Source organism: Lithobates pipiens, unplaced genomic scaffold, assembly GCF_037356315.1.
Source record: "Lithobates pipiens isolate NorthernLeopardFrog02 unplaced genomic scaffold, aLitPip1_a1.2 Scaffold_30, whole genome shotgun sequence".
Lineage (NCBI taxonomy): Eukaryota > Metazoa > Chordata > Amphibia > Anura > Ranidae > Lithobates > Lithobates pipiens.
The window spans coordinates 112109609-112136576 of NW_027507791.1; the positions used below are offsets into that span (position 1 = coordinate 112109609).

Consider the following 26968-nt stretch of genomic DNA (forward strand, 5'->3'; position numbering starts at 1 on the left):
ATATTATCTTCATTGCAGTAAATCATCCCCTGTAGGTGCTGAGAGTCATAATATTCAGCGTAGTGTAACATCTGACAGTAATCACCCTTAGCCCTGGTTCACATAGGAGTGATTTGGCATGCGATTTGACAAATCAGTGGCCTCTGCCGGGAATGGCACTGTCCAAATCTGTGCAACGCTGCACCGATTGCCAAAAGTAGTTCCTGTATTAGTTTTGACGACTTGGGGGTGTCATTTCCATAGACCTCTGTGCAGCAACCCACACAGATGTCTCTGAAATGGCCCACCGAAGTTGTGACTGACATATGGGAATGAAATTGTGTGAGTTCAGCTGAACTCGCACAATTCAGTGTGAACCTACACTTAAATCCAGTATTGGAAAATCACCACACACCTTACATGAACCAAGAAATGCTGGCACATACTTTTAGCTGGCTCTCTGGCCAGGCCCTGGTATCCCACAATGCAATGTGGGAAGTTTGGGACCCAATATTGCACTTTGGAATGCTGGGAGAGTGGGGAGAATGCCAGGTGTGCACTGCGACTCCGTTCTGCTTCTGCTTTTCAGCACTGGGGCTCACAGTTTGAGCACAACTGCCTGGAATTGGCATTAAATCCCTGAGCTTGTTTGGGTTTCTTCACCACATTCTAAACAGATGGTAGGTTAATTGAATGAATAATATGTAAAGTGCTGTGTAAATTGATGGCGCTAAATAAATACCTATAATAATCAAGTCTTTTTTTTTCAGTAGGAACACAGGGGAAAGCAGTTTCGGCACCTCCGACACTGTAATGACAAGGGGTGCTAAGGTGTGCTTGAGGATCTATTAATGCTGGCTGCTGGATAAACTATTGTTGCTGTAGGGGATATAAATTGTTGCTGGGGTATCTAGTGTTAAGGGAGGGGGTCTATTCTTGTTGGCTGCTGAAAGGTCTATTGATGCTGGCTGCTGGAGGATCTTTTGCTACTTGGGGGAGAGTAAATTGTTGCTAGGAGGGTTCTTTTGTTGTTGGCTGCTGGAGGGTCTGTTGTTGCTAGAAGGCATCTACTGTTGAGGGAGTGGTCTATTGTTGTTGGCTGCTGGAGGGTCTTTTGATGCTGGCTGCTGGAGGATCTGCTGTTGCCGTGGGGGTTATCAATTGTTGCTGGGGGGATCTAGTGTTAAGGGAGGGGTCTATTCTTGTTGGCTGCTGGAGGGTCTATTGTTGCTTGGGGGAGAGTAAATTGTTGCTGGGAGGGTTCTATTGTTGAAGGGGGGATCTATTGTTGTTGGCTGCTGGAGGGTCTATTGTTGCTGTGGTGGGGGGTCTAGTTGCTGTTGGAAGGAACCTACTGTTGAGGGAGTGGTCTATTGTTGGCTGCTAGAGGGTCTGTTGATGCTGGCTGCTAGGAGATATTTTGTTGCTGGCGGGAGTCTACTAATGCTGGGGTAGATCGATTGTTGCTTGGGGGGCATTTGTTGTGGGGAGTGTATTGTTGCTGGGGGTGAACTATTGTTGAAAGGGGGGTTATACTGTTGCTGGCTGCATGGAATATATTTTATAGCTTATGATTAACAAATCACATACAAATTACTTAGCACTGTAAAATGATACTTGGCTCTGTATTCTCTAAAAGGGGTGGAAGGGTACTGGAAGGGTGGAAATCAAGGGACAGTGCTCGGAGGTGGGTAGGGGGTCGAGACAAGGGGGAATTCAAAGTGGAAGTTCTTTCACCTATTCTCTGAGAAAAAATGCCCTGATAATAATATTCTACATTCAGGAGGTCCAGGGTGAAAGCATTTTTTGTGAAGTATGTACTTATTTTTCCTGTAAAACTCACTTTAATGCAAACCTGTACTTGCCTTTTCGAAGCAAAGCCATGAGCTTATTTTACTCACCTCTTCCCATATCCAGCAGTATATATTTACCATTCCTTTGCTCATGTACCTTTCAGTGAAGGAAATACACAATACTTCAAGGTATAGAGGAGCATGTGACTCCCTATACATGAGAGTGCTGGGCCAATCAGTAATGTCATAGGGGAGTCCATAGCTCTGTGTCAGCTACAGCTTCAGTGATATGTAGCTTACCTTTTTACCCAACATTTCCACAGTATATAATTACTTGAAGGCTACAAATCCAGCATCTAATTGTACATTGCTGATCAAGATAGGTTGAATGTGCTCACTGATAGCTGGAGCTCTACTGAGTGAAACAGCTTAGCTTGTACCATGACGCAGGGTGCTGCGGGAGGCTCTATTTCCTGTTGCAGGCCCCTGGCTTTTTGGATCATTGTTTTTCTTAACCGTAATAGAAGCAAAAAGCAGACACAGGTATACAATTTTCACCTACACATTTATTAATAAATTCTGTGTATAGCCTGAAGTTCTGTCCAGTCACAATGTAAGAAACCATTAGTGGAAAGTTACAATGGAGATCTCTTCCACTCACTGGGGAAATACTACCTTTGGCCTAGAGTGGCTGCTTCGTCACATTCTATTGAACAGGAAAATAAAAGTTCAGGGTGGACAGCTTCATTAACATTACAAGCCAGGACTGTACACAAAAGTATAAAAAAGGAGTGTCACGGATCCTGGAGAAAACAGAAAACATGGCATATTGATAACCTTAAGAGAGATGAACCTTCAGAATGCAGTATTAATAGCAAGAGACCTTACGTTATTTTAAGTGGACTATATACACAGGGGGCAGTGGCAGGGTTTAATACAAAATTTCTGTTGATTTCCCTGGACTATAGAGGTCTGAAACAAGCCGGCATAGACAGGTCCTTTGCAGGCATGTCAGGGGAGTTGTAAGAAAAAGGGCGTCAGAAGAGCATTGGTTTCCTCTTGGCTGTAACTGGAAGGGTGCAGACGGAAGGAAGGCCAATGAGTATGTCTCCAGATCATCTGCACAAGCAGAGGTGTTACAGATAATGCGTGAGCTTTGGGCTGTAGCACAGGGCAGAAGGGCAGATGGGAAGGAAGGTAAACAGATTGCCTGAGTGTTTGTATGAGAAGGCAGCTCTGTAACCTCGTACTGCAGTTCATTTAGAGTTCAACATTTAAGGCCTGCATGGAAATACTACACTGTTTCCTGGTTTCTATCTGTCTTACAGTCTCTTGCACGTTGGCTGCTCTCATCTTCCAGAGCCACGCAGCTACTCAGAGTTACAATATCACTGGGAAACTCGTGCTTTAATAGAATTCCACGCTCCCGATTACAGTCTAGCTCCTCAATGAATCCATACCAATAAATCACTAGGCCAGGACCAAATCTGAAAGATAAAAACATATACATATACCAAGTTAAATATGGTAACCAGAAAACAATCATCTAGAACCATTCACAGATTGTGCCTGCTGCCTAGGGCAGAACAAGGAAAATTAAAACCAGAAAGAGCTATTGATGAAAGCATAACGCCACCATTCTCACCAGTACTAGCATAGCATTACACTACACAATCCACCAATCCAAGAAAGAGAGATGGATTTATGTTACTAGAGCTGTAGAATCTTGAGTCTAGTGTCAGCAGACTTTGAAGCTCTTCACCTCCCCTTCATACAATAATCTTGGATGCAAGTGTCTATGGCCAGTCATACACAATTCAAATCATTAATGGGCAGGCTGAATATACCAAGTTGATCAATCAATCAACTTGGGTACATACAGCCTGCTGCTTTAGTCACTGGCAGTCTTCTCCCAGTGGGCACGGTTCCCCCGACCGTCCCTTTGCTTAGTGTATGGCGGGCCTAAGGGTGTATGTACACCAGGCAAAAAAAATAAAAATAATTCATGATGGAAGAAAAATGCCTTAAAGTTCTACTCAAAGCAAACCATTCATATAAAATACTATCCATATTTGAGAGCTGTTTTACCTGCCAAATGATTTGTTTTTCAGTGTATTCAGTCGTGAGATTCACACATCTCTGCCCTGTCTACCAAAGGTGGCTAGAGATGGATCAATATTCAGCTGCTTCATCAGGGACTGGCCAAATTTTGATCCACATGTAGCTACTGTAGTTAAAAAAGCAGCTTGATCAGTAGCTGCAACTCTGATCTGTGCATTCTAAAAAGCGGAGTGTTTTCCCCCATCCACTTTGAATGTGTGGATGGGAGAATAGGTTCAGTTCTTTTCGTACCGTTTGCTAGCTGAACAAAAAAAACTAAACCATGCATGGCCAGCTTTAGGCAGAAATTTTTTTTTCACCAGGTCACCTATTGCAGCGTCTTTTCTCTTGCAGCAGCCTATAAAGCCATCCTTACATGCAGTGACTGGAGTTGTCTCCCTACACTTTAAGCATCAATAATGGCACTCCTCTGATCCTCCCTCCTCCTCAAAGATAACTGACTGCTGGAAAATCCACTGTACATTGTTATAAATTACATACATTAGACACCTAAGGGACTTTCCCAAGAAACGCCAAGCACTAACTTCTGAAAAAGTAAAAACCATGATTTTTTTATTCCATAGGTATATTTAAAATACATAAATGTTCCCATCATAAATAGCTTAGAAAAAGAATGATAAATAATAACAGAGAGCTGTAAATTATTGGACTACATCATTGGCATTCTCATGTTGAAAACTTTCTCAATGCGTTTTGTGAATCTCTATTCACTTCATCAGGAGAATAGTATTTAGTTAAAGTAGTGCAAAAGCGTTATTAACACAATTAGAGTTGTGTTAATAACTCTTTTACAGTGTATTTCAAGTTTTTAATGTATTTTTAATATACTCCTGGAATAAAAAAATTTATGTTTTTTACAAGGTTTTTTTCATGTTACTGCTTGACATTGGGAAATTCCCTTGGGCACTATTTGTATGTAATTTGTTACTGTTTGGCATGAAGAAATGCCAGTGTCTGCACATCAAACCACAAATTTATATATATATATATATATATATATATATATATATATATATATATATATATATATATAGAGAGAGAGAGAGAGAGAGAGAGAGACACATACACACATATACATAGTGGGGAAAATAATTATTATTGATCCCCTGCAGATGTAAGTTTGCCCACTTAAAAAGAAATGAAGGGTCTATAATTTTTATCTTAGGTGTATCCTAAATTATAGAGACAAATATCAACCAAAAGGCCAGAAAAAAAAACACATAAAACAAATGCTATACATTAAGTTGCAGTTCAGTGAGTAAAATAAGTATTTGATCCCAAAAGTAAACATGACTTAGTACTTGGTGGAGAAACCCTTGTTGGCAAGCACAGAGGTAAGACATTTCTTGTAGTTGGTTACCAGGTTTGGTCCACTCTTTTTTACAGATCTTCTCTAAATCCTTAAGGTTTATTCTGTTAAAAAAAAAATCCTTAAGGTTTCTTGGCTGTCACTTGGCAACTCAAAGTTACAGCTCTCTCTATAAATTTTTCTATAGGATTGAGGTCTGGCTAGGCCGTTCCATGACCTTAATGTGCTTCTTCTTGAGCCACTCCTTTGTTGACTTGGTGGTATGTTTTGGGTCATTGTCATGCTGTCCATTGGCCCCTCAATGTGAGCCTGTACCTTTAGCAAACAGCCCCAGAGCATCATGTTTCCACCACCGTGCTTGACTGTAGTGATGGTTTTCTTAGGGTCATAGACTGCATTTTTCTTCCAATTTAATAACAAAGAGCTAAATTTTTGTCTCATCTGACCAACGCACTTTCTCTCAATCCTTCCTTGAATCATTTAAATGTTCATTGGCATGACTGTACATGTGCCTTCTTGAGGAGGGGGACTTGTGTTTGGAGGAAGGAAAATGCTGACTATAACCCTAAGAACACCATCCCTACAGTCAAGCATGGAGGTGGAAACATTATGCTTTGGGGCTGTTTCTCTGCTTTGCCAAATTGAGGGGCCAATGGATGGGGACATGTAAAAATTTTAAAATTTTGGATGAGAACCTTCTTCCCAGAACAGTGAAGATGGGTCATGGATGGGTCTTTCAGCATGACAATGACTCAAAACATACCACCAAGGCAACGAAGGAGTGGCTCAAGAAAAAGCACATTAAGGTCATGGAGCAGCCTAGCCAGTCTCCAGACCTCAATCCTATAGAAAATGTATGGAGGGAGCTGAAACTTTGAGTTGCCAAGCAACAGCTAAGAAACCTTAAGAATTTAGAGAAGATCTGTAAAGCAGAGTGGACCAAAATTTTACAATGTACAGTACAATATATGTATGTATATATATTGTGCCAGAGCGAGGCTCTGTCCCTATGAAAATGGGGTTGACTTGGACACAGAGTCTGCATATCAGCAGATTGCAGAGCTACAGAGCTTAGATTTGAAACAGAGAGTGGCAGTTTTCTCTGGATCTTGCTATTTCTGAAAGGGGCTCTGTAGTTTGGAGACCCTTCATAGTCTTCGGAGGGACGGGATCTCCAACCCTGTGTCCGGGTCTTGTGAACAGCCAGCAGGGTTTGTGCCCAGGTGCACACAGCCCATATAAATGAGGGGCTGGTGAGAGCAGAGGGGGGAGGAAGGTGGAGTTGGAGCAGTAGCTGCTAGTAAGTGTCTCTGTGTGAGGATATATGCTGTGTGCATTGAAGGGCTTGAAGCTGTGTGCATCCAAGGAGCCTAAAGATGTGTGCATTGAAGGGCTTGAAGCTGTTTGCGGCCAAGGAGCCTAAGACTGTGTGAATCCAAGCAGCTCATTTGAGGGGCAAGTACCTATAGCAGCAGTACTGCTGAAGAGTAGCCAGGTGGGATAGCATTTATTTGGATTTTGTGTATTTAATTGAAGCTTGGACCCCTGCGTGGGATTCCTGGATGGACTTTTGTTTTGATTTTTCCCTTTAATAAACATGGGCTACCAGGCTCTTAACTATAAATGCCTGTCTGATGTGGATTCACTGCACCAAACACATCTATCCACTTGAGCTGAACAATCCCCAATGTCACACACATATATATATATATATATATATATATATACACATATATATATATATATATATATATTTATATATATATATATATATATATATATATATTATACTGTAAATAGTTAACTGTTTCCCGTGAAAACTGGAAGTTCAGGAAAGAAGCACTAAAAGAGGCACTAAAAGCTGTAAATTACAAGTACTGGAGTAATATTTGGCTTTGTCATATCAAATAGTGATTGGGGAATTATCTTTTTTTATTGTGGTCAATGTGTTAGGCTAAAAACTACTGAGGGTTCAATACTACATTAACTACTTCAATACCAAACACTTTAACTCACTTCCTGTCCAGGCCAATTTTCAGTTTTCAACACTGTCACACTTTGAATGCCAATTACTCATGCAACACTCTACCCAAATCACATTGTTATCCTTTTTGAGACAGATAGAGATTTCTGTTGGTGTTATTTAATCACCATTTTTTTTTTTGTACTTTGCTATATAAACAAAATAATACCAAAAATTATGAAAAAACAAACAAATTTTTCTGAGACCCGGTTCACACTAAGGCGGCATGACTTGCAGCGCGACTGCCTCAGGCGACCGGGATCCGACTTTAGCAGCGGCTTGCAAAATGACTTCTGTATAGAATTCAATGCAAGTCGCCCCAAAAGTCGTACAGGAACCTTTTTCTAAGTCGGAGCGACTTGAGTCGCTCCGATTAGAACGGTTCCATTGCACAGAACAGGACGCGACTTGTCAGGTGGCCGAGTCACCCCTGTGTGAATCGGCTCTTAGTTTCTGTTATTTGCAACAAAAAAATAACTTTATGAATAAATAACTTTATAAATAAATCATTTTTGTGATTGGTATCCATTCATAATCATTATGTGCTATTGAGATAGCTGTGATTGGCAACAGCTATCACATGGTACAGTGTGCTGTGATTAGCCCTGTCTGTAGCATGTGATCACTATGACCATTCAAGGAGCTCAGAATGACAGATGACTACGAATGAAAGCTATTCATTTTGTACAACTATCATGTAACTGCTCTTATTGGTCATAATGATCACATAATACTGGGGCTAGCTCAGTAATCCACTGTGTCCTCTGGTGACAGTCTAAGTTGCATCGGTGGCTGCCAGAGCATGCAGTAGGCACGCGACTGGGAGAATGTCATATGATGTTTTCCCAGAACCAGGGAGCTCCCACCAGCTATCAAATTACTATAGGCTGGGCAGGAAGTGGTTAAATAACACCTATGTGTATCATCCTTCCCCTAGCTTGTGCCTGGACAGTGAGATGGAGAGAAGCAAATGGATAACCCCATTACTCTTTCCTTGCTCCCTTCCATTTTAGCATGTCCCTTGTTAGCATATGAGCACTGCAGTGCACCTAACTGGCTCCTTGCACTGGTTCTCTTGTATCTCAGTCTTTGCTCTGCTATGCAGGGGAATACAAGTGACTGATTACAGATTAAATTAACGTACTTAGACTGCTTGCATGAATGAATATAGAACTGCACGGAACTTAATTTTCTTTCTTTTTTATCTTCCTGGAGTTCAGCTTTACCTGGCCCAGAGCAAACTTGATATATTAAGATATTTTCACTGAAAACATTTCTAGTATACAAATCCTAATATTACCCTCAGGCTCCAGATTGGTTCTGAGTACTCATTCTCAATTAGTGTAACAGATTTCACAAGAACAATTTACATCTCGTGTAGAAGGGGCAAAACAAGAGGATGAGGTTCACAGATTAAATGTCTCATGAAAAGGTTAACTGAACAGCAAAGGAAAAGTAAAATTCTTAGTTTATTGGTGCCGTAATCTAAGCAGAAAACATTCCAGATTTTCATGGTAGGTCCATTGGAAAAATGTCACTGCATGTTATACCCCTACAGAGAAATATTAATGCAAAAAGAGAAGCAAACCATCACACCGCCACGTCATTTCAGCTATACGTCTGTGCTGTTCTTTTTTTTTTTTTTAAACACATACACAAGATATACATATCAATACCGTTCTTAATTTGTTACATTCAGACTTGGCTGGCTGCCTCTGTATCCATTCCTCCTACTTCAGATGGAGAGATCCCTCGGGCAGTGTCAGGAAACAGCCCCCTGAACTATTTGGCCCATGAGGAAGTTCAGACCTTCAGCCTCAGGTTCATAAACAAGTAATCACCATCAATCAGAGAGCCGCTACACATCAACCTCACCTCACTTATACAAACATGCATGGGGGCTGCAATGACTGGCCCCTCTCCCCTACTGAGAGCACTTATACAACAGACTACACTGGTCATCTCTGGGGCTCTGCCACCGAGGTCTCATTTACATCATTATTTTTAAAATGAGCTATAAATTAGGTCTTATGGACCTTTACTTTTTTTTCTATTAGCTTTTTTTTTCTCTTCTTAAAGGTTTATAAGAAATACCTTTACAATGGCTGGCACAGAAGAAAAAAAAAATGCTTCCGTGTATTGTCCAACTATACACTAAGACTTATGCCGCGTACACACGGTCAGAACGATGAGAGCTTTTCATTGGAAAATGCGACCGTGTGTATGCTCCATCGGAATTTTGCTGTCTGAATTTTCGCCAGCAAAATATTGAGAGCGGGTTCTCAATTTTCCCGACGGAAAAAGTTTCTATCGGAAATTCCAATTGTGTGTATGCAATTTCGACGTGTAAAAACTCATGCATGCTCAGATTCAACTACGAGATGAAACTATTGGCTACTGGCTATTGAACTTCCTTTTTCTAGTCCTGTAGCATGTTACTACGTTCTTGGCGGCCAGAATTTGGTGTGACTGTGTGTATGCAAGACAGCTTGAGCGAAATTCCGTTGGAATTTTGTTGGGAAAACCATCAGAGCCTTTTTCCGACCAAAATTCCGATCGTATGTAAGCGGCATGATTAAAAAAAGGAGGAGCAAAAAATGTTTTACCTACAGCAAATAGATTCTGAAAAAATAAAAAGGGGGTCAATGGTAAAGGAAAGAAAAGAAAAGAAATGGACAAATTTGAAAAGTAACTAAACAAACCAACACAAAAAATAATGCAGCACCTCCAAATATAGATTATTACAAGCTTAAAGCACATGCAATCAAAAAACTATTCGTAATGTGCAAAAAGAATCCACAATATTCAAATATGATTAAAAAAAAAAAAATTATTGTGATAAATATCAGCGCAAAGAAAGCGTCTGCTGGAAGGTACTTACTTTGCGGTAATATTGATCACATATTTTGGAATCTTTTGCAGTGAACTTTATGTACACTGATTTCATATTTTTTTTATCATATTTGAATATTGTGGATGCTTTTTGCACATTATGAATCATGCTTTAAGCTTGTAATGTTCTATATTTGGAGGCATTACAAGATTAATTCTGATTGGTTGCTTTGGGAAAGTTCTTTTGCCTAACTTAATAGGTCAAAGTGGCTTTGTCATGAAAGATGTATTACAGCTGCCATTGTAGGCTTCTGTTTGAATATGCTAGATGCCTGGCTGTGTGTGGCTCTGGTATGTTTCAGTCATAGCCTAGAAACAAGCATATGGTGGGCAGCACAGTGGCTCAGTGGTTAAAGTGGAAGTAAACCCATCCATTTAACAGTTTCAAAAAACAGTTACATTTTTGGGACGTGCCAGAAATGTAACACTCCCATTGGTTGTGCTCTCAACCAAACTGTCAAACGTCCAATGGTTGGTGTCATAACTGATCACATGTGCAGCATCATGCCAATTGTAGATTAAACAGAGGCCAAGATGGCAGCTTCCTTGGCTGAAAAAAGATAGGGTTTACTTCCACTTCTTTAATTCCGCACATAATCAGAAAATCATACAAAAAATACCGCTTTGCAAGCGATTGAACAATAATCTGATCGTTCGTACAAAATTTTCAAAAGGGACAAACATGAAAATATATCTTGTACGATACCAAATCGTATGATTTTTATTTAATCAGTACAGTTATCTGAAAACACATTACATCACTTCCGAATTTTTATTCTGTTGTACGAGAATTTTCGTAACCTTTCCGTTTTCGATCTGGAGAATAACATTAAAAAAAAACAACAAAAACGGATGATCGTTCATCCAATAATCTCACCATGTGTACTAGGCTTTAAGCAGTGTGTACATCTTGTTTACAACTGATAATAAAATCTGTCAACACAGTACAGGCAGGGTTATTTATGATTAATATAACTCCCCACCCTCCTTCTTAACTTTAGCTAGAAGGGGAAAAGAAAGGATGGTTTTTAAAAGCACATAAAAAGCAAGCAAAAATGTAAGAAACAGCTTGAATGCAAGATGCATGAAAACATGTACTGTAATACATTTAAAGTAGGTGTTTTAACAATTTGGGGAGGAGAAAGAGCTTGACTTTGATAAACAAGATCAATATTTGCATAATAAAGTGTCTTCAGCAGCCCCAGGTTCCAAGTTATAATTCCAGTGGAGGCTGGTGTTTTTTTTTTTTCCGGGGGGGGGGCTCCCGTTCAGTTGGGTCACCCGCAACCCAAGGTCTCTCGGTTGGTTATCCAGCCCTGCACTTAGCCCATCTAGGTTTCAGGTGGGCAGCACGGTTATGGGCGGTGGCGTCTCCTCCTCCTCCTTTGCATCACAGCAGCTTCCGCCATGTGTCTACTCCCTCCTCCTCGGCATCCAATAGGATCGCCTGTCCTTTCAGCCAGTCCTTTCTGGTGACGGGTCTCAGGACCTGCTTCCTGATTGGGTGGGAGGAGGATCAGTGTGAAAATAGTGAATATTCATTCGCTATTGCCACACAACTGGGTGGGTTCGGAGCACAGTGCTCGAGCCAACAATTTTTTGAAGCCTATCGGAGACTCTGGCTCTAATCACGTGCTTCAAACCCCCCCCCCGCCCCCATTGAAAACCATTAGCCGGTTCTCTGCATATAGACTAGGGTACAAGGGGAATATCCACGCTAACCAACAACCATTAATCAAACATGTGTGTGCTAAGTATTCGTGAGTAGTCAGCACTCCTGAACAGACAATCAAAGACAAATACAGAGGTGCTGCAACTAAAAAACCTGAATATAAGGCTTAAATATAAATGTAAAAAACTTCAATTGCGCAACCAAGATTAAATCACTAAGCAATCTTGCTTTAACCTTCAATACGTGAACAAATAAATAAATAATTGTGCTACACCAAAATGATTAAATAAATAATTAAGAAACATTGAAAGATATAATCAGGTGGAACTTCAGTTCTCCCACATAGAAGAGTTTGGCTCCCATGGTTGAGACGCAGGATCTTTCATTCTATTACTAGGAGAGATCGCTGTTCACCTGTGGAGTGAACAACTTCCAACGAGGAATCGGAAGGAATTATCACCCAGTGTGGTGGATCTTCCCTTACATATGCCTATGTGATCTCTGGATCTGGTAAGCGGCCACCTGATTATATCTTTCAATGTTTCTGGGCTGACATTTTCTGAAACGAGTGTGGTGCTTTCATCTGAAGGGATAAAGAACTGCTACTAAATTGCTACTATTCGGCTACTTTTTGCTATATTATTGAAGCAGGATAAATAACTCTTCATTGTATCAATTCACTCTGACTTTCATTAAGAGTGACTTGTTCGTATTACGGACGCTTGTGGACTATATTGTGCAATAGATCAATTTCTATTTATTTTGCACACATAGGGACATATTTATTCATTTATTTTGGTGTAACACAATTATTTATTTATTTATTCATATAGATTAGGGATCTGAACATGCATGGGTGGGGGGGCAGTGCCCGTGTGCCCCTAATGGTCGCCCTTGGGTAATTCACTAAAGTTCTTGTCAAGTTTTCAAAACAACTGCAATTCGGCTACCAACAAGTCAGAAATCAAAAAGAAAATTGTCCTTTTCCAATAAGAACTCCTCCTTCATGTTTTGACATCATGGATCTGATGTGCCTTTTTCTGGTGAAATCCGTTTTGTCATTTTTTTTTTCTATTTATAAACAGGTGAAATTTACTTTAGAAGTGATTTCTTTCTGATGCAATCCTTTCCGTCAATGGAAAGAATGAAAGAAAACTGGAAAGGAACAATTTTCTGTAGGCAGCTGAACTTTTCTGCCAGTTTCACCACATTTTCACCTCTGGCCTCATTTTTATGTGACATGCTTGTTCGCTGCCATTCTGCAGATATCATGTTGCATTCAATAGTTTTCACTTCACGGCTCTATAAATTAAAAGTTATTTGACAAGTGAAGTGGAAAAAATGTAAAAGTCAGGATGCTGAAGTAAAATCCCAACTAAAAACGAAACAAATGAAATATTTAGAACTGTTTTACCTGTGAAATGATTTTAAATTCTGTTCGACCAGTCTTGTGATTCAGGCAACCGTGTGAAACAGCTATGTCTTTAAAAGAGAAGTATGTTTTTTTTTTTTATTCATACTTACCTAGGTGAATGCTGCATCTGTCCCCCAGTGCCTCTAAGGCCTCATGTACACGGCTGCTAGTAAACGGATGTTTAGGAGCAGTTGGGTATTTTTTTCAACTGCCCCTGAACTCTCCTCTATTATCTTATCAGTACATGTAAACAGGGCCGTTTATAGTTGTTTCTAGGCAGTTGAGTTTAGAAGCATTTTTTGGAACGCAAAAAAATGGGTTCGGGACAGATGTTCAGAGGCATTTGAAACGCCAATAGCCTTTAAACGCTGCTAAACGTGGAAACTTGCGTTTAGCAGCATTTCGTTTACAGACGTTTTTCATTTTCACAAAGATGCAGCTAAACGCAGCATGTAAATGTGGCTAGACAGACATTTTTAGAAGCCAGTTTCTAGCTCTCAAGTTAAATTGTTCAGGAGAGGTTAAACAATGTCCCCTGTACATGAAGCCTAATAGTGAGCACTGAGCGATCGGACATCGCCGATCAGTCAATTTTCACCGCTCTCTGCTCTGCACCCTCTTCACTCACTGGACACACTCCAGGTTCTGATAAGCCCCCCGCCTGCAGACCCAGACAACCACAGCCCAGGGTTGTTCGGAAGAGGCCCTTGTCCCCACGGCGCAGAGGCCCCGCACCCCAAAGAACCCACCCCCCATGTTGAGGGCATGTGGCCCAGAATGGTTCAGGAGGGGGCGCTCACTCGCCCCTCCCCTTTTCCTGACCTGCCAGGCCAGATATGAACTGGGGGGGGACTCCAAGCCGTTTTTTTTTTTTTCATTTTTATTAATCTGTATTGCCAGGAACTGGAAATACATTATAGCTGCAAGCAAGTTCAACCATTTCAGCCCCGGAGGATTTTTAACCCCTTCCTGACCAAAGCATTTTTTGTGAATCGGCACTGCGTTGCTTTAACTGACAATTGCGCAGTCCTGCGATGCTGTACCCAAACAAAATTGACATCCTTTTTTCCCCACAAATAGAGCTTTTTTTTGGTGATATTTGATCGCCTCTGCGGTTTTTATTTTTTGCACTATAAACAAGAGAAGAGCGAAAATTTTGAAAAAAAACTCTTTTTTACTTTTTGCTATAATAAATATCTCCCAAAAATGTATTAAAAAAAATGTTTTTTCCTCAGTTTAGGCCGATATGTATTCTTCTACATATTTTTGGTTTAAAAAAAAAAATATTGCAATAAGTGTATATTGAATGGTTTGTGCAAAATTTATAACGTCTACAAAATAGGGGATAGTTTTATGGCATTTTTATTTTTCAATTTTTTTTATTAGTAATGGCGGCGATCTGCGATTTTTTTATCAGGACTGCGACATTATGGCGGACATATCAGACATTTTTGACACTATTTTGGGATCATTGTCATTTATACAGTGATCGATGCTATAAATATGCATTGATTACTGTGTAAATGACACTGGCAGTGAAGGGGTTTACCACTAGGGGGCAGTGAAGGGGGTAAGTGTGTCCTAGATTGTGATTCTGTGAGGGGGCTGGGATTTAACACACAGGACAGCGATCACTGCTCTCGATGACAGAGAGCTGTGATCTCTATTCTGTTACTAGGCAGAACAGGGAAATGCTTTGTTTACACGATCGCGGGCACCCGGTGGACATAGAGCCCATGGGACAAGTGGTCACGTGCCCATGACACCACTTCTTTAAGGGGACGCACCTGTATGCCCTTTTGCCTACCGGCGCTATTCTGCTGACGTACATCGTAGGCAAGTGGTTAAATGACATTTAACTGCTTGCATGTTCTATACATTGTACAGATGCGCCACTTTACAGGCAGACTAAAGGGAACCCTCCAGACACGATGTTTAAAGGATTATTTCATTTTCATTATATCACTTTAAGCATCATTAAAATCACTGCTCTTTTAAAAACTATCGTTTTAAAAACTTTTTTTTTTTTGCATTGATTCATGTTCCCCAGAGCAGTACCCAGGTCCCCATACACTTTTTATGGCAATAACTTGCATATAAGCCTTTAAAATTAGGACTTTTGATTTTCCATGTTCGTGTCCCATAGACTGTAATAGAGTTTGCATGTTTGCTAGAACTTTTTGCCAATTCAAGATGTTCTGGTGCAAACCGAACAGGGGTGGTTCGGCCCATCCCTAATCAGAACCTGACTGACCACAGGGCTGACCATCACTCTTTCTGAATGCTGCTGTGCTGGGCGTTATGGGTGGTTGACATCAGGTCAGGTTCAACTTACTCTAGCTACATTTGAAAAGAATCGTTTTTTTAAAATATACACAAAAGTGAGTACACCCCTCACATTTTTGTAAATACTTTATCTTTTCATGTGGCAACACTGAAGAAATGGCACTTTGGCAAGTAGTGAGTGCACAGCTTGTATAACAGTGTACATTTGCTGTCCCCTCAAAATAACTCAGAACACAGCCATTAATGTATAAACCATTGGCAACAAAAGTCAGTACACCCCTAAGTGAAAATGTCCAAATTGGGAACAAAGTGTCATTTTGTGTGGCCACCATTATTTTTCAGCACTGCTCTAACCCTCTTGGGCATACCAGAGCTTCACAGGTTGCCACTGCAGTCCTCTTCCACGCCTCCAGTTAATGGATGTTAGAGGCCTTGCGCTCCTCCACCTTCCATTTGAGGATGCCCCACATGGCTAATTTGGATAAATTTGGACAATTTGGCCAGCGGTTTAGACATTAATGGCTGTGTGTTGAATTATTTTGAGGGGGCAGCATATTTACACTATTATACAAGCTGTACACTCACTACTTTACATTTTAGCAAAGTGTAATTTCATCAGTGTTGTCGCATGAAAAGATATAATACAATATTTACAAAAATGTGCGGGGTGTACTCACTTTTATGAGATACTGTATATGTAAATGAATTAGCTTTGTTTGTCCATTACTGGAGTTTAGCTTTAAGACCCCTTTCACACCACACCACCCTTTGCGTCGGTGGTAAAACGCCGCTATTTTTAGCGGTGTTTTACTGCCGGATTTGCGGCACATTTCGGCCGCTAGCGGGGCGCTTTTACCCCCCGCTAGACGCCGCGAAAGGGTTAAAGCCGCCGGCAATACAGCGCTGCCCCATTGATTTCAATGGGGAGCAGCGGTGGAGGAGCTGGTGCAGCTTCTTTAGGGCGGATTGCAGGCGCCATTTCTAACGCTATAGCGCCTGCAAAACGCCCTGGTGTGAAAGGGGTACTGGATACTGAGAGAATATGGGGGATGCCACTGCTGAACTCTTCTAAAAAAAAAAACTAATTGCCGGACTGTCATACTGATCCAATGCCTATAGCACTTTCTGCATTGCTGACCTTCAACAAGTATACACATCAGGAGTGGTTTTCCTTCAGACTCTCTAATCTGCATGTTTGTTCCTCGTCAGTGGCTAAAGGTATTATAGCCAGACACTAACACTTTTAAAAGAAGGTTGACAAAGGCAAGCACCGCAGTTCCTTTTGTGCAGGTTTATTTTTAATGGTTTTATTATATATAAGCCCCATATGTATTTTTCTCAGCGCGCAGAAGAAAGTCAAAGCAGACCCCTGGCTGGTTGCTATGGTTATTACAGACCCTTTTCTTTCCTGTAAATTTAAGCCTATTTTTATAGCTTTTTTCACCTTTGACTTTTAAATATTTAATGAAGGAGATACCGTAATCCTGCGTAACACAAAAAAAAAATTATATTTTATATATATATATATATATATATATATATATATATATATACACACACACACACACACACAAACTTCATACAGTTATAAAAATATAATTAGTAACCACTTCTATATTTCATCATATTGTTCTCTCCTATTTGTTTCTGCCTGCTTATTAACATTTTCCAAACCGTCCCCCTCCCTCTGTTCTATAGGAAGTCTGCACTGATTTACAGCAGCGTCGTGCTTTTCCCCTATTACTAGGAAATGGATGAACAAAGTAGTAGAATCCCACAAAACCTCTACCATGTAAAGCAGCCCTGTCATACTTTTAAGAATTCTTGTTACTGCTATTCACAAAGATTTTTTCCTGCAATTGAGTTCAGAGACCAGGGTATATATATATATATATATATATATATATATATATATATATATAAATATATACTACTTTGATGCATGCATATATCTACACAGATAATTCTACATTTACCCTAAACATGTTCTTTAGGGATAATTCAGATTACGCTGGAAATAATGGCTGAGACAGGATGCATGGTGTCAGTGAGCGGTGACGAAAGAACGCCGTGCTATAACATTACTCAGCATTCACAAACTCAAACCTTTTTTTCTTTTTTTTTCTCTTTTTAGCATCTCTGCAGCTGGTCTTTAAAGCCAGACTCAACTCTGGAAGCTTTGTCGCTACAAGTCATCCCCCAGCTTAGGCTGAGCACAGGGTTCACCAGGTGATTTATGGGGGCCTGCTGGGAGATCCTGCCAAAAAAAACACTGTGGGGGAAGATGCCGGTTACAATGTGAACTGTTGAGTTCACTGCAATGTCATGTAGCAGTTTATATGTGGATTTATGGTGGGGCTTTCAACGGCAAGGAAGTTAAATTTCATAGAAATAGTCTGCCTTTTTACACTACAAGTTAAACCACCTAAACCTGGGCGACCCCAAGGTTAACCTAATCCTTGCCTGTCAATTCAAAGCCATTAGGAGCCACTTCCTTTTAAAGTAAAACTGTCAAAAACATGGGCAATTCAACCTCAGCACATGATGAGAAAATCTACACCTCTTCACTGGGTCAGCTGATAGCCACTCACGGCTTTCAATATCATTTCTACGCTGACGACACACAAATCTATCTCTCCATCCCTCACCTCACTCTGTATGGATGCCACACCACCTCCTCAAACTCAACTTGTCCAAAAACCGAACTTATAATATTTCCTGCCCCATGTGCCTCTTCCCCTGACTTCTCTGTCAAGAGCAATGGCACAACCATCCACCCATCCCCACATGTCAGGGTGCTAGGTATTATCCTGGACTCTGAACTCTCCTTTCGGCCCCACATAAAATCACTTTCCAAAGCTTGCCGCCTCAACCTCTGAAACATCTCGAAACTACGTCCGTTTCTAACCAATGACACCACAAAGCTCCTGATTCACTCCCTGGTTATCTCTCACCTTGACTACTGCTCCCTCCTCATTGGCTTACCATTAAATAGACTATCCCCCTTCAGTCCATCATGAATGCTGCTGCCAGACTCATCCACCTTACAAACCACACAGTGTCTGCTACCCCTCTCTGCCAATCCCTCCATTGGCTGCCACTTGCCCAACTAATTAAATTCAAAATACTAACACGTACTTACAAAGCCATCCACAATTCTGTCCCCAGCTACATCACTAGCCTAGTCTCAAAATAACAACCTAATCGCCGACTTCGTTCCTTCCAAGACCTCCTGCTCTCTAGCTCCCTCATTACCTCCTCCCATATCCGCCTCCAGGACTTCTTCCGAGCCTCGGCCATCCTCTGGAATTCACTGCCCCAATCTGTCAGAATGTATCCACTTTTAGGCGATCCCTGAAAACTTTCCTCTTCAGAGAAGCCTATCCTGCCTCCATCTAACAACTGCACTATTTTCTCCATGAGCTCACCCCCCCCCCCCCCCCCCCCCACAGCTATTACCCTTTTGTAGAACTTGACCCTCCCTCCTAGATTGTAAGCTCTAATGAGCAGGACCCTCTGATTCCCCCTGTCTTGAATTGTATTGTATTGTAATGTCTGCCCTAATGTTGTAAAGCACTGCGTAAACTGTCGGCGCTATATAAATCCTGTATAATAATAATAATAATAATAATAATAATAATATAAAAGGTCACTGGATCCACATTGTAATCTGGACTTCCCCGTAAAATTCATCCTTGGTTCCACCCCTTTCTGCCACTATATTGGTTCTTGATATGATGAATGGCTTCAATGACCAATAGGAAAGCTTGGGGGGAGTTGCTGGGCCTAGTTTAACATTAAAAGGAATGTTTACGTTACCTTGATATGCTGCTTTCTTAAAGTTAATTTCTGACTATACAGCAGTGGAGGCCCGCGCCATTAGGGGCACCACCCCACCAATTCATGCGCCCGGCCCTAATCAACATGCAGGGCACCTGGCACATGGATTTCAATGTTTTTTTTTTCCATGTGGCACATGATTATAGCCTGAGGCTCTAATTGGCTTAAAAAAGGGTGGGCTCAGGGCTCAGAGCACTGTGCCCCAAGCCCACCCAGTTGTGTGACAATATTGAATTAATATTTGATATTGTATTCCTGCTTCCCCTCTCGGCCAATCAGGAAGTGGGTCTTAAAACCCGATTGGCCGAGAGGAGAAGCGACCGCATTGGCCGGGAGCAGAAGCAGGGGGGAAGCCACCGAGGAGACGCAGGGGGAAGCTGCTCGCAACCTGGGGCTGGTGGGCGGACGGACGGGGGGGGTGAACATTGGGGGGGTTTGATCGATCGTCTGACTGAACAGGGGGAGTTTGGGTGGCGGGTTTGGCACCCCCCCCAAAAAAATTGAGCACTAGCCGTCACTGTTATACAGTACATGTATTCTTCATATGTTCAGTTTTTTAGACCGTTTTAAATGGATCATATTTTAGCCATTCAGCCTGCAGGAGAGAGAGAAATTCCTTTAATTCTCTTATCCACAATAACAGTGTATTATTGTATTATATTATTATTTTAGTCAGGCAGCAGTGGCTTCCATGATTGCTGGCCTGTCAAACTGACAGGATCTCATAGGATAAGTGGATATACAATGGGTATAGAAAAGAATTACCCCCCTTCGAATTAATGACATTTTCTTGCTTTCAGTATGAAATTAGGACAGACAGTTTCTGTTTTATCCCTCTGTATTTACACAGTCTAACTTATAACATCCAAGTGAAAGATATAACACCAACATGTCAGAAAAAACAAAAACAGAAATCACTGAGTTGAAAAAAAGAATCACCCCCTCCTAGAAATGACTTGTAAACTCAGTCAGGTGTAGGTAATCACCTTCTAAATGGCACACAAAGCCCCTTGACTTTAAAGTGTGATCAGCTGTGGTCATTTTTGATTAGCTCAGCATGAAAAGAGCTTTCATTGAGCATTTCAGTCCCTGGTAGTGCAACTGAAGCAAACAATCAACTATGGGTGGCAAGGCACAGTCAAAGTATCTCCGGGATAAAGTTGTGGACAGGCACAATTTAGGAGATGGATACAAAAAAGGCTTTATCAATGCCTAGTAAGCACAGTGAAGTTTATTATTAGAGCGGAGTTCCACCCAAAAGTGGAACTTCTGCTTTAAGCACTCCTTACCCCCTTCTATGCCACATTTGGCATGTCATTTTGGGGGGGGGGGGGGGAGAGCAGATACCTCGTTTTGGAAGGTACCTGCTCCCACTTCTGCTTAGTTGGCTCGAGTGGAAGTTCATTTTTCCCCTCTCTCCCTGCCTGCAATCTTTTGGGACAAGTCACAGGTCCCGGAAGATTGCCCGGCCATTGAGGAGGTGCAAGGGGAACTTGCACATGCTCAGTGTGCACCCGACTGTAAAGCCCCAAGCTGTCACAGCTGGGTGCTCACATTTGCAATGCTAGTGCCAGGGAGACACGAGGAAGAGAGCCAAGGGTTTGGGTGGCCGCATTGCTGGACCATGGGACAGGTGAGTGTGTGTTTATTAAAAGTCAGCAGCTACACTTTTTGTAGCTGCTGACTATTAATAAACACAAAAAAATGTCGAAGTGGAAGGTATTTGGTACAACACAACATAGACCCTCCCTGAATCAGGACGTCACTCCAAACTGGATGAAAGAGCCAGGAAGAAACTGGTTAGAGAGGCTACCAAGAGGCCTACAGCAACTCTGAAGCAGTTGCAGGAATGTATGACAAAGAATTGTGTACATGGGACAACGATATCACAAATTCTACCATGTATGGGACGGTTGCAAGAAAAAAGGCCACATGCAGTCATGAGTGAACTTTGCCAAAATGCACCTTGAAGATTCTGAGGACACATAGAAAAAGGTGTTGTGGTCAGAGGAGACTAAAATTTTATTATTTGGCCTTAACACCAAACGATATGTCTGGTGGAAATCCAATACAGCTCACCATCTAATTAGCACCATTCCTACAGTAAAGCATGGAGGTGGTAATATCCTGTTATGGGAGTGTTTCTCTGCAGCGGGGACTGAAGCACTTGTCAGGATAGAATGAAAAATGGATGGGGCAAAATACCATCAAATTCATTAGGAAAATCTGCCACCCTCTGCCAAAAAGTTGTCAATTGGAAGAAGGTTTACCTTCCAACATGACAATGACCCAAAGTACACAGCAAAAATTACCTCACAGTGGTTTAAGGCGAAAAAAGGTAAATGTCCTTGCATGGTCTAGTCAGAGCCCAGAATTAAATAATTAAATCCCCATTGAAAATCTGTGGAATGACTTGAAGACTGCAGTCTACAGACAGTCACCATCAAATTTAACTGAACTTGAGCAGTTCTGTAAAGAAGAGTGGGCAAATATTGCAAAGTGTAGATGTGCAAAGTTAGTAGAGACATATCCCAACAGACTAAAGGCTGTAATTAAAGCAAAAGGTGGTTCAACAAAATACTGACACAAGGGGGTGACCCTTTTTCCAACTCAGTGATTTTGTTTTTTAATTATTATTATTATTATTATTATTTTTTAAGTAAATGTTACAGCTTTCACTTGAATGTTATAAGTTGCACTGAATAAACACAGCTGGATAAAACAAAAACGGTGTCTGTCTTCATCTCAGGCTGCAAAGCAACAAAATGTAATTATTTTAGAGGGGGTGATTCTTTTCCATACCCACTGCAGCCATCGTTAAGTTAATCATTTTTCACTGGCTCAGTTGATTTTTAAATCAAGTTTTGTCAAGCCGGGTGGTACTTGCAGTACCAACCAAGGCATTCATTTTGGCTGTTACAACATTATTTAGCCAAAATGCGAGCCTTCTATGCCTAGCTTAAACCCCAATTCCAGCAAACTTTAAAATTATCCCATGCAGTGGGGATGCTCGTTTTCACTAAGCAAGAAGAGAAAGTACTTATCAAATTCTCTGCTCCCTCGGCAGATGGCACTTCCCCATGCTCCGGTGGTGGACTGTCCCTCACTGTCATCACATTCAATGCAGGGCTATGGATGCTGGTCTTAATCACGTCAGGACCCTAGACTGCTGAAGCATGGGAGAGAAGCAGAGGACCAGGTAACTAAATCACCTTTTTAATGTGCTAGACACAGCCCCACTGCACAGGATAACTTTTAGGATGCCTTGGAGTTGGGCTTTGTACATGATGACTATACCAAGTAGAGGCTCTCTGCGATAAGACAAGATGGGCAGCAGCATGGCTAAGTGTTTAACACTTCTGCCTTGCAGCACTAGGGTCATCGGTTTGAATCCCAACCATGGTACTACCTGCCTGGAGTTTGCATGTTCTCCCTGTGTGTATGTGGGTTTCCTTCATGTACTCGGTTTCCTCCCACACTCCAAAGACATGCTGGTATGTTAATTGGCTCCTGTCTAAATTGGCTCTAGTATGTGTATGATAGGGACCTTTGATTGTAAGCTCCTTGAGGGCAGGGACTGATGTGAACGTACAATATACACTCACCGGCCACTTTATTAGATACACCTGTTCAATTGCTTGGTAACACAAATCACTAATCAGCCAATCACATGGCAGCAACTCAATGCATTTAGGCATCTAGACATGGTGAAGGTGACTTGCTGAAGTTCAAGCGGAGTATCAGAATGGGGAAGAAAAGGGATTTAAATGACTTTGAACATGGCATGGTTGTTGGTGCCAGACGGACTGATCTATTTCAAAAACTGCTAATCTATTGAACTACTTTCATGCACAGCCATCTCTAGGATTTACAAAGAATGGTCCAAAAAAAAGAAATTATCCAGTGAGCGACAGTTGTGTGGATGAAAATTCTTTGTTGATGTCAGAGAAGAATGGGCAGACTGATTTGAGATGATAGAAAGGCCACAGTAACTGAAATAACCACTTGTTACAACCAAGGTATGCAGAATACCATCTCTGAACTCAAAACACATCAAACCTTGAAGCAGCAGAATACAACACTGGGTGCCACTCCTGTCAGCTAAGAACAGGAAACTGAGGCTATAATTCGCATAGGCTCACCAAAAGTGGACACTAGAAGATTGGAAAAACATTGCTTGAATTGATGAGTCTTGATTTCAGCTGAGACATTCAGATGGTAGGGTCAACAGTTCAGGCTGGTGGTGGTGTAATGGTGTGGGGGATATTTTCTTGACACACTTTGAGCCCCTTCATACCAACTGAGCATCGTTTAAGCGCCACTAGCCAAGCTGAGTATTGTTGTTGACCATGTCCTTCCCCTATGACTACAGTGTACCCATCTTCTGATGGCTACTTCCAGCAGGATAATGCACCATGTCACAAAGCTCCGATTATCTCAAACTGGTTTCTTGAACATGGCAATGAAGTCACTACTGCAATGGCCTCCAGTCACTGGATCTTAATCCAGTAGAGCACCTTTGGCATGTGAAGGAATGGGAGATTTGCATCATGGATGTGCAGCCGACAAATCTTCAGCAACTGCATGATGTTATCATGTCAATATCTGAGGAATGTTTCCAACACCTCATTAAATCTATACCACAAAGAATCAAGGCAGTTCTGAAGGCAAAAGGGGGCCCAACCAGGTACTAGCAAGGTGTACCTAATAAAGTGGCCAGTGAGTGTATATATACTGTATTTGTAAAGTAATGTGTAAATTGACAGCGCTAAAAAAGTATCTGGAATAATAAATAAATAAATTAGATACAGAGCTGATACTAATTTCCTAACAATCACTGATCAAATAGCTGCCTACAGATTAAACCGGTTGCCTAGCTTTTAAGGCAGACTTAACCACTTAAGCCCCAGACCAATTGTCAGCCTAAGGACCAGAGGTCTTTTTACAATTTCGCACTGCACTGCTTTAACAGGTAATTGCGCGGTCATGCAATGTTGTACCCAAACAAAATTTGTGTCCTTTTCTTCCCACAAATAGAGCTTTCTTTTGATGGTATTTCATTGCCTCTGCGATTTTTATTTTTTTTACGATATAAAAGGAAAAAGACTGAAAATTTTGAAAAAAAACCCCGATATTTTCTACTTTTTGTTATAAGAAAAATCAAATAAACTCAATTTTAGTCATACATTTAGGCCAAAATGTATTCAGTCACGTCTTTAGTAAAAAAAAAATGTCAATAAGCATATATATATTTATTGGTTTGCGCAAAAGTTATAGCGTCTACAAACTAGAGTACATTTTCTGGAATTTACACAGCTTTTAATTTATGACTGCCTATCTCATTTTTTGAGGTGCTAAAATGGCAGGGCAGTACAACCCCCCCCCCCCAAATGACCCCATTTTGGAAAGTAGACACCTCAAGGAAATTGCTGAGGGGCATGTTGAGCCCATTGAATTTTTTTTTTTTGTCCCAAGTGATTGAATAATGACACAAAAAAAAAAAAGTTCACAAAAAGTTGTCACTAAATGATATATTGCTCACACATGCCATAGTTATATGTGGAATTGCACCCCAAAATATATTCTGCTGCTTCTCCTGAGTACGGAGATACCACATATGTGGGACTTTTTGGGAGTCTAGCACCCCAAAAACCAATCACTGCCTTCAGGATTTCTAAGGGTGCAAATTTTTGATTTCACTCCTCACTACCTATTACAGTTTTCGAAGGCCATAAAATGCCAAAAAAGCACAAAACCCCCCAAAATGACTCCATTTTGGAAAGTAGACACTCCAAGCTATTTACTGAGAGGCATGTTGAGTCCATGAAATATTTTATATTTTGCCACAATTTGCGGGAATATTACAAACTTTTTTTTTTTTTGCACAAAGTTGTCACTAAATGATATATTGCTCACACATGCTATGGGAATAAGTGAAATTACACCCCAAAATAAATTCTGCTGCTTCTCCTGAGTACGGGGATACCACATGTGGGGGACTTTTTGTGAGCCTAGCCACGTACTGGACCCCGAAAACCAAGCACCGCCTTTAGGATTTAAATATAAAACGCTACCAAAAAAACCTGTTAGCGATCGCAGGGATCAGGCCTGACTCTGCGAATGCTGCAGTTATGTGTTTAGTGTTTTGAAAGTGACAGTGATCGATCGATACTGCACTTGGGTGGGCTAGGCGAAGGGGCAAAACGCAGGTGTTAGCAGGTATCTGGGCTGATCCCGCTAACAATGCTTTTTTTGGAACCCTAAACTGCTGGGGACGCTAGTATAGATCTGATCAGATCAGATATTGATCTGTTCAGATACTATACCACTACGGGAGGTGTATGCTTTGCGCGTGGGTGTTAGCGGTACTGGCACTAACCTAGCACTGCCTGGGGCGACGCAGACCCCGACCCTAAAACCTAATTGATATCACCCACCGGGTGATCAGGGGGTTAAACCTTTATTGGGTAATAAATGGTGGGTGCTCTGATGTTATAAAAAGCAAACTAACTAACCAGAGTCACCCGTAACACTTATACGGTGATCACTGGTTAAAGGGTTAACTAGGGGCAATCAGGGGGTTAAAACCTTTATTAGGTAGTATATGGGGGTCACGGACGCTATATAAAAACCTGACGGGGAACCTAAATAACTAACTGGCTATCCAGCATCACCAGTGACACTTATACGTTGATCGCTGGTGAAAGGGTTAACTCTAGGGGCAATCAGGGGGTTAAAACCTTTATTGGGTAGTATATGGTGGTACCTAACGCTATAAAAACCTGGCGGTGAACCTAAAAAAATAACTAGCTACCTAGCGGCACCAGTGACACTAATACAGCGATCAGAAAAACGATTGCTTAGTGACACTGGCAAAAGGGGGTGAAAGGGTTAACTCTAGGGGCAATCAGGGGGTTAAACCTTTATTGGGGGGGCAGGGGGCTACCCTGGACCTAACACTAACTGCCCTGACAGTTTTTACTGTCACAACTGACACTAAATGCAGTGATCTCTAAATAAATGATCACTGCAATCAGTGACACTGTGACCGGGGGGGGGGGGGGGGGGGCTGGGGGTGGATCGGGGGGCGTTCGGGTGGGGGGTGATTTGTGTGCCTATGTGTACCTACATGTCAGTGTAGTGTTGGTGCACTTACTATGTGTTCTCCTCGCATTTCGGTCAAAAAGACCGCCCCGAGGAGAATGACATCACTTCCTCCCTGCCTGCGTTTACACTACACAAGCGGGGGAAGCTTCTCATTCGCCAGGAGCGATCGAGAGGGTATGGCCAGAAACCAATGGCCATCCCCTCATCCAGGATCGCTCCTGCAGCGAAACAGACCGCCGCAACCAGCGGGAGGGGGTCCGATCAGACCCCCCACCCGCTGGAAGGCAAGCACGCACATGTACGTGCCTGTCGGTGCCATTGTGCCGACGTACATTGACATGCGACGGTCCTTAAGTGGTTAAGCCTAGTGCACACTATAAGATTACTGGACAAATGTATTTTTTGCATGCTAGTCTCCATATCAAAACAAATAGGTTACTAAAGTACAATAATTCCCGTATAACAGAATAAAAATTTCGGAAGTGATGTAATGTATTTGTATTGTACTTTCCGACAAAAACTATACTGATTA

General features: G+C 41.5%; 1 protein-coding gene across 6 annotated transcripts in view; it reads right to left on the bottom strand.

The window, feature by feature from the left end:
• Positions 1-2318: 2318 nt before the first annotated feature.
• The window catches only part of CDIN1 (CDAN1 interacting nuclease 1), a 620876-nt gene continuing 596226 nt past the window's right edge, over positions 2319-26968 (bottom strand). For all 6 annotated transcript variants that reach the window (XM_077464766.1, XM_077464764.1, XM_077464765.1 and 3 more), the window contains one exon: positions 2319-3259. In XM_077464766.1, the coding sequence (XP_077320892.1) occupies positions 3067-3259 (193 nt within the window). In that variant the 3' untranslated portion in view covers positions 2319-3066. The remainder of the gene's footprint in view (positions 3260-26968) is intronic.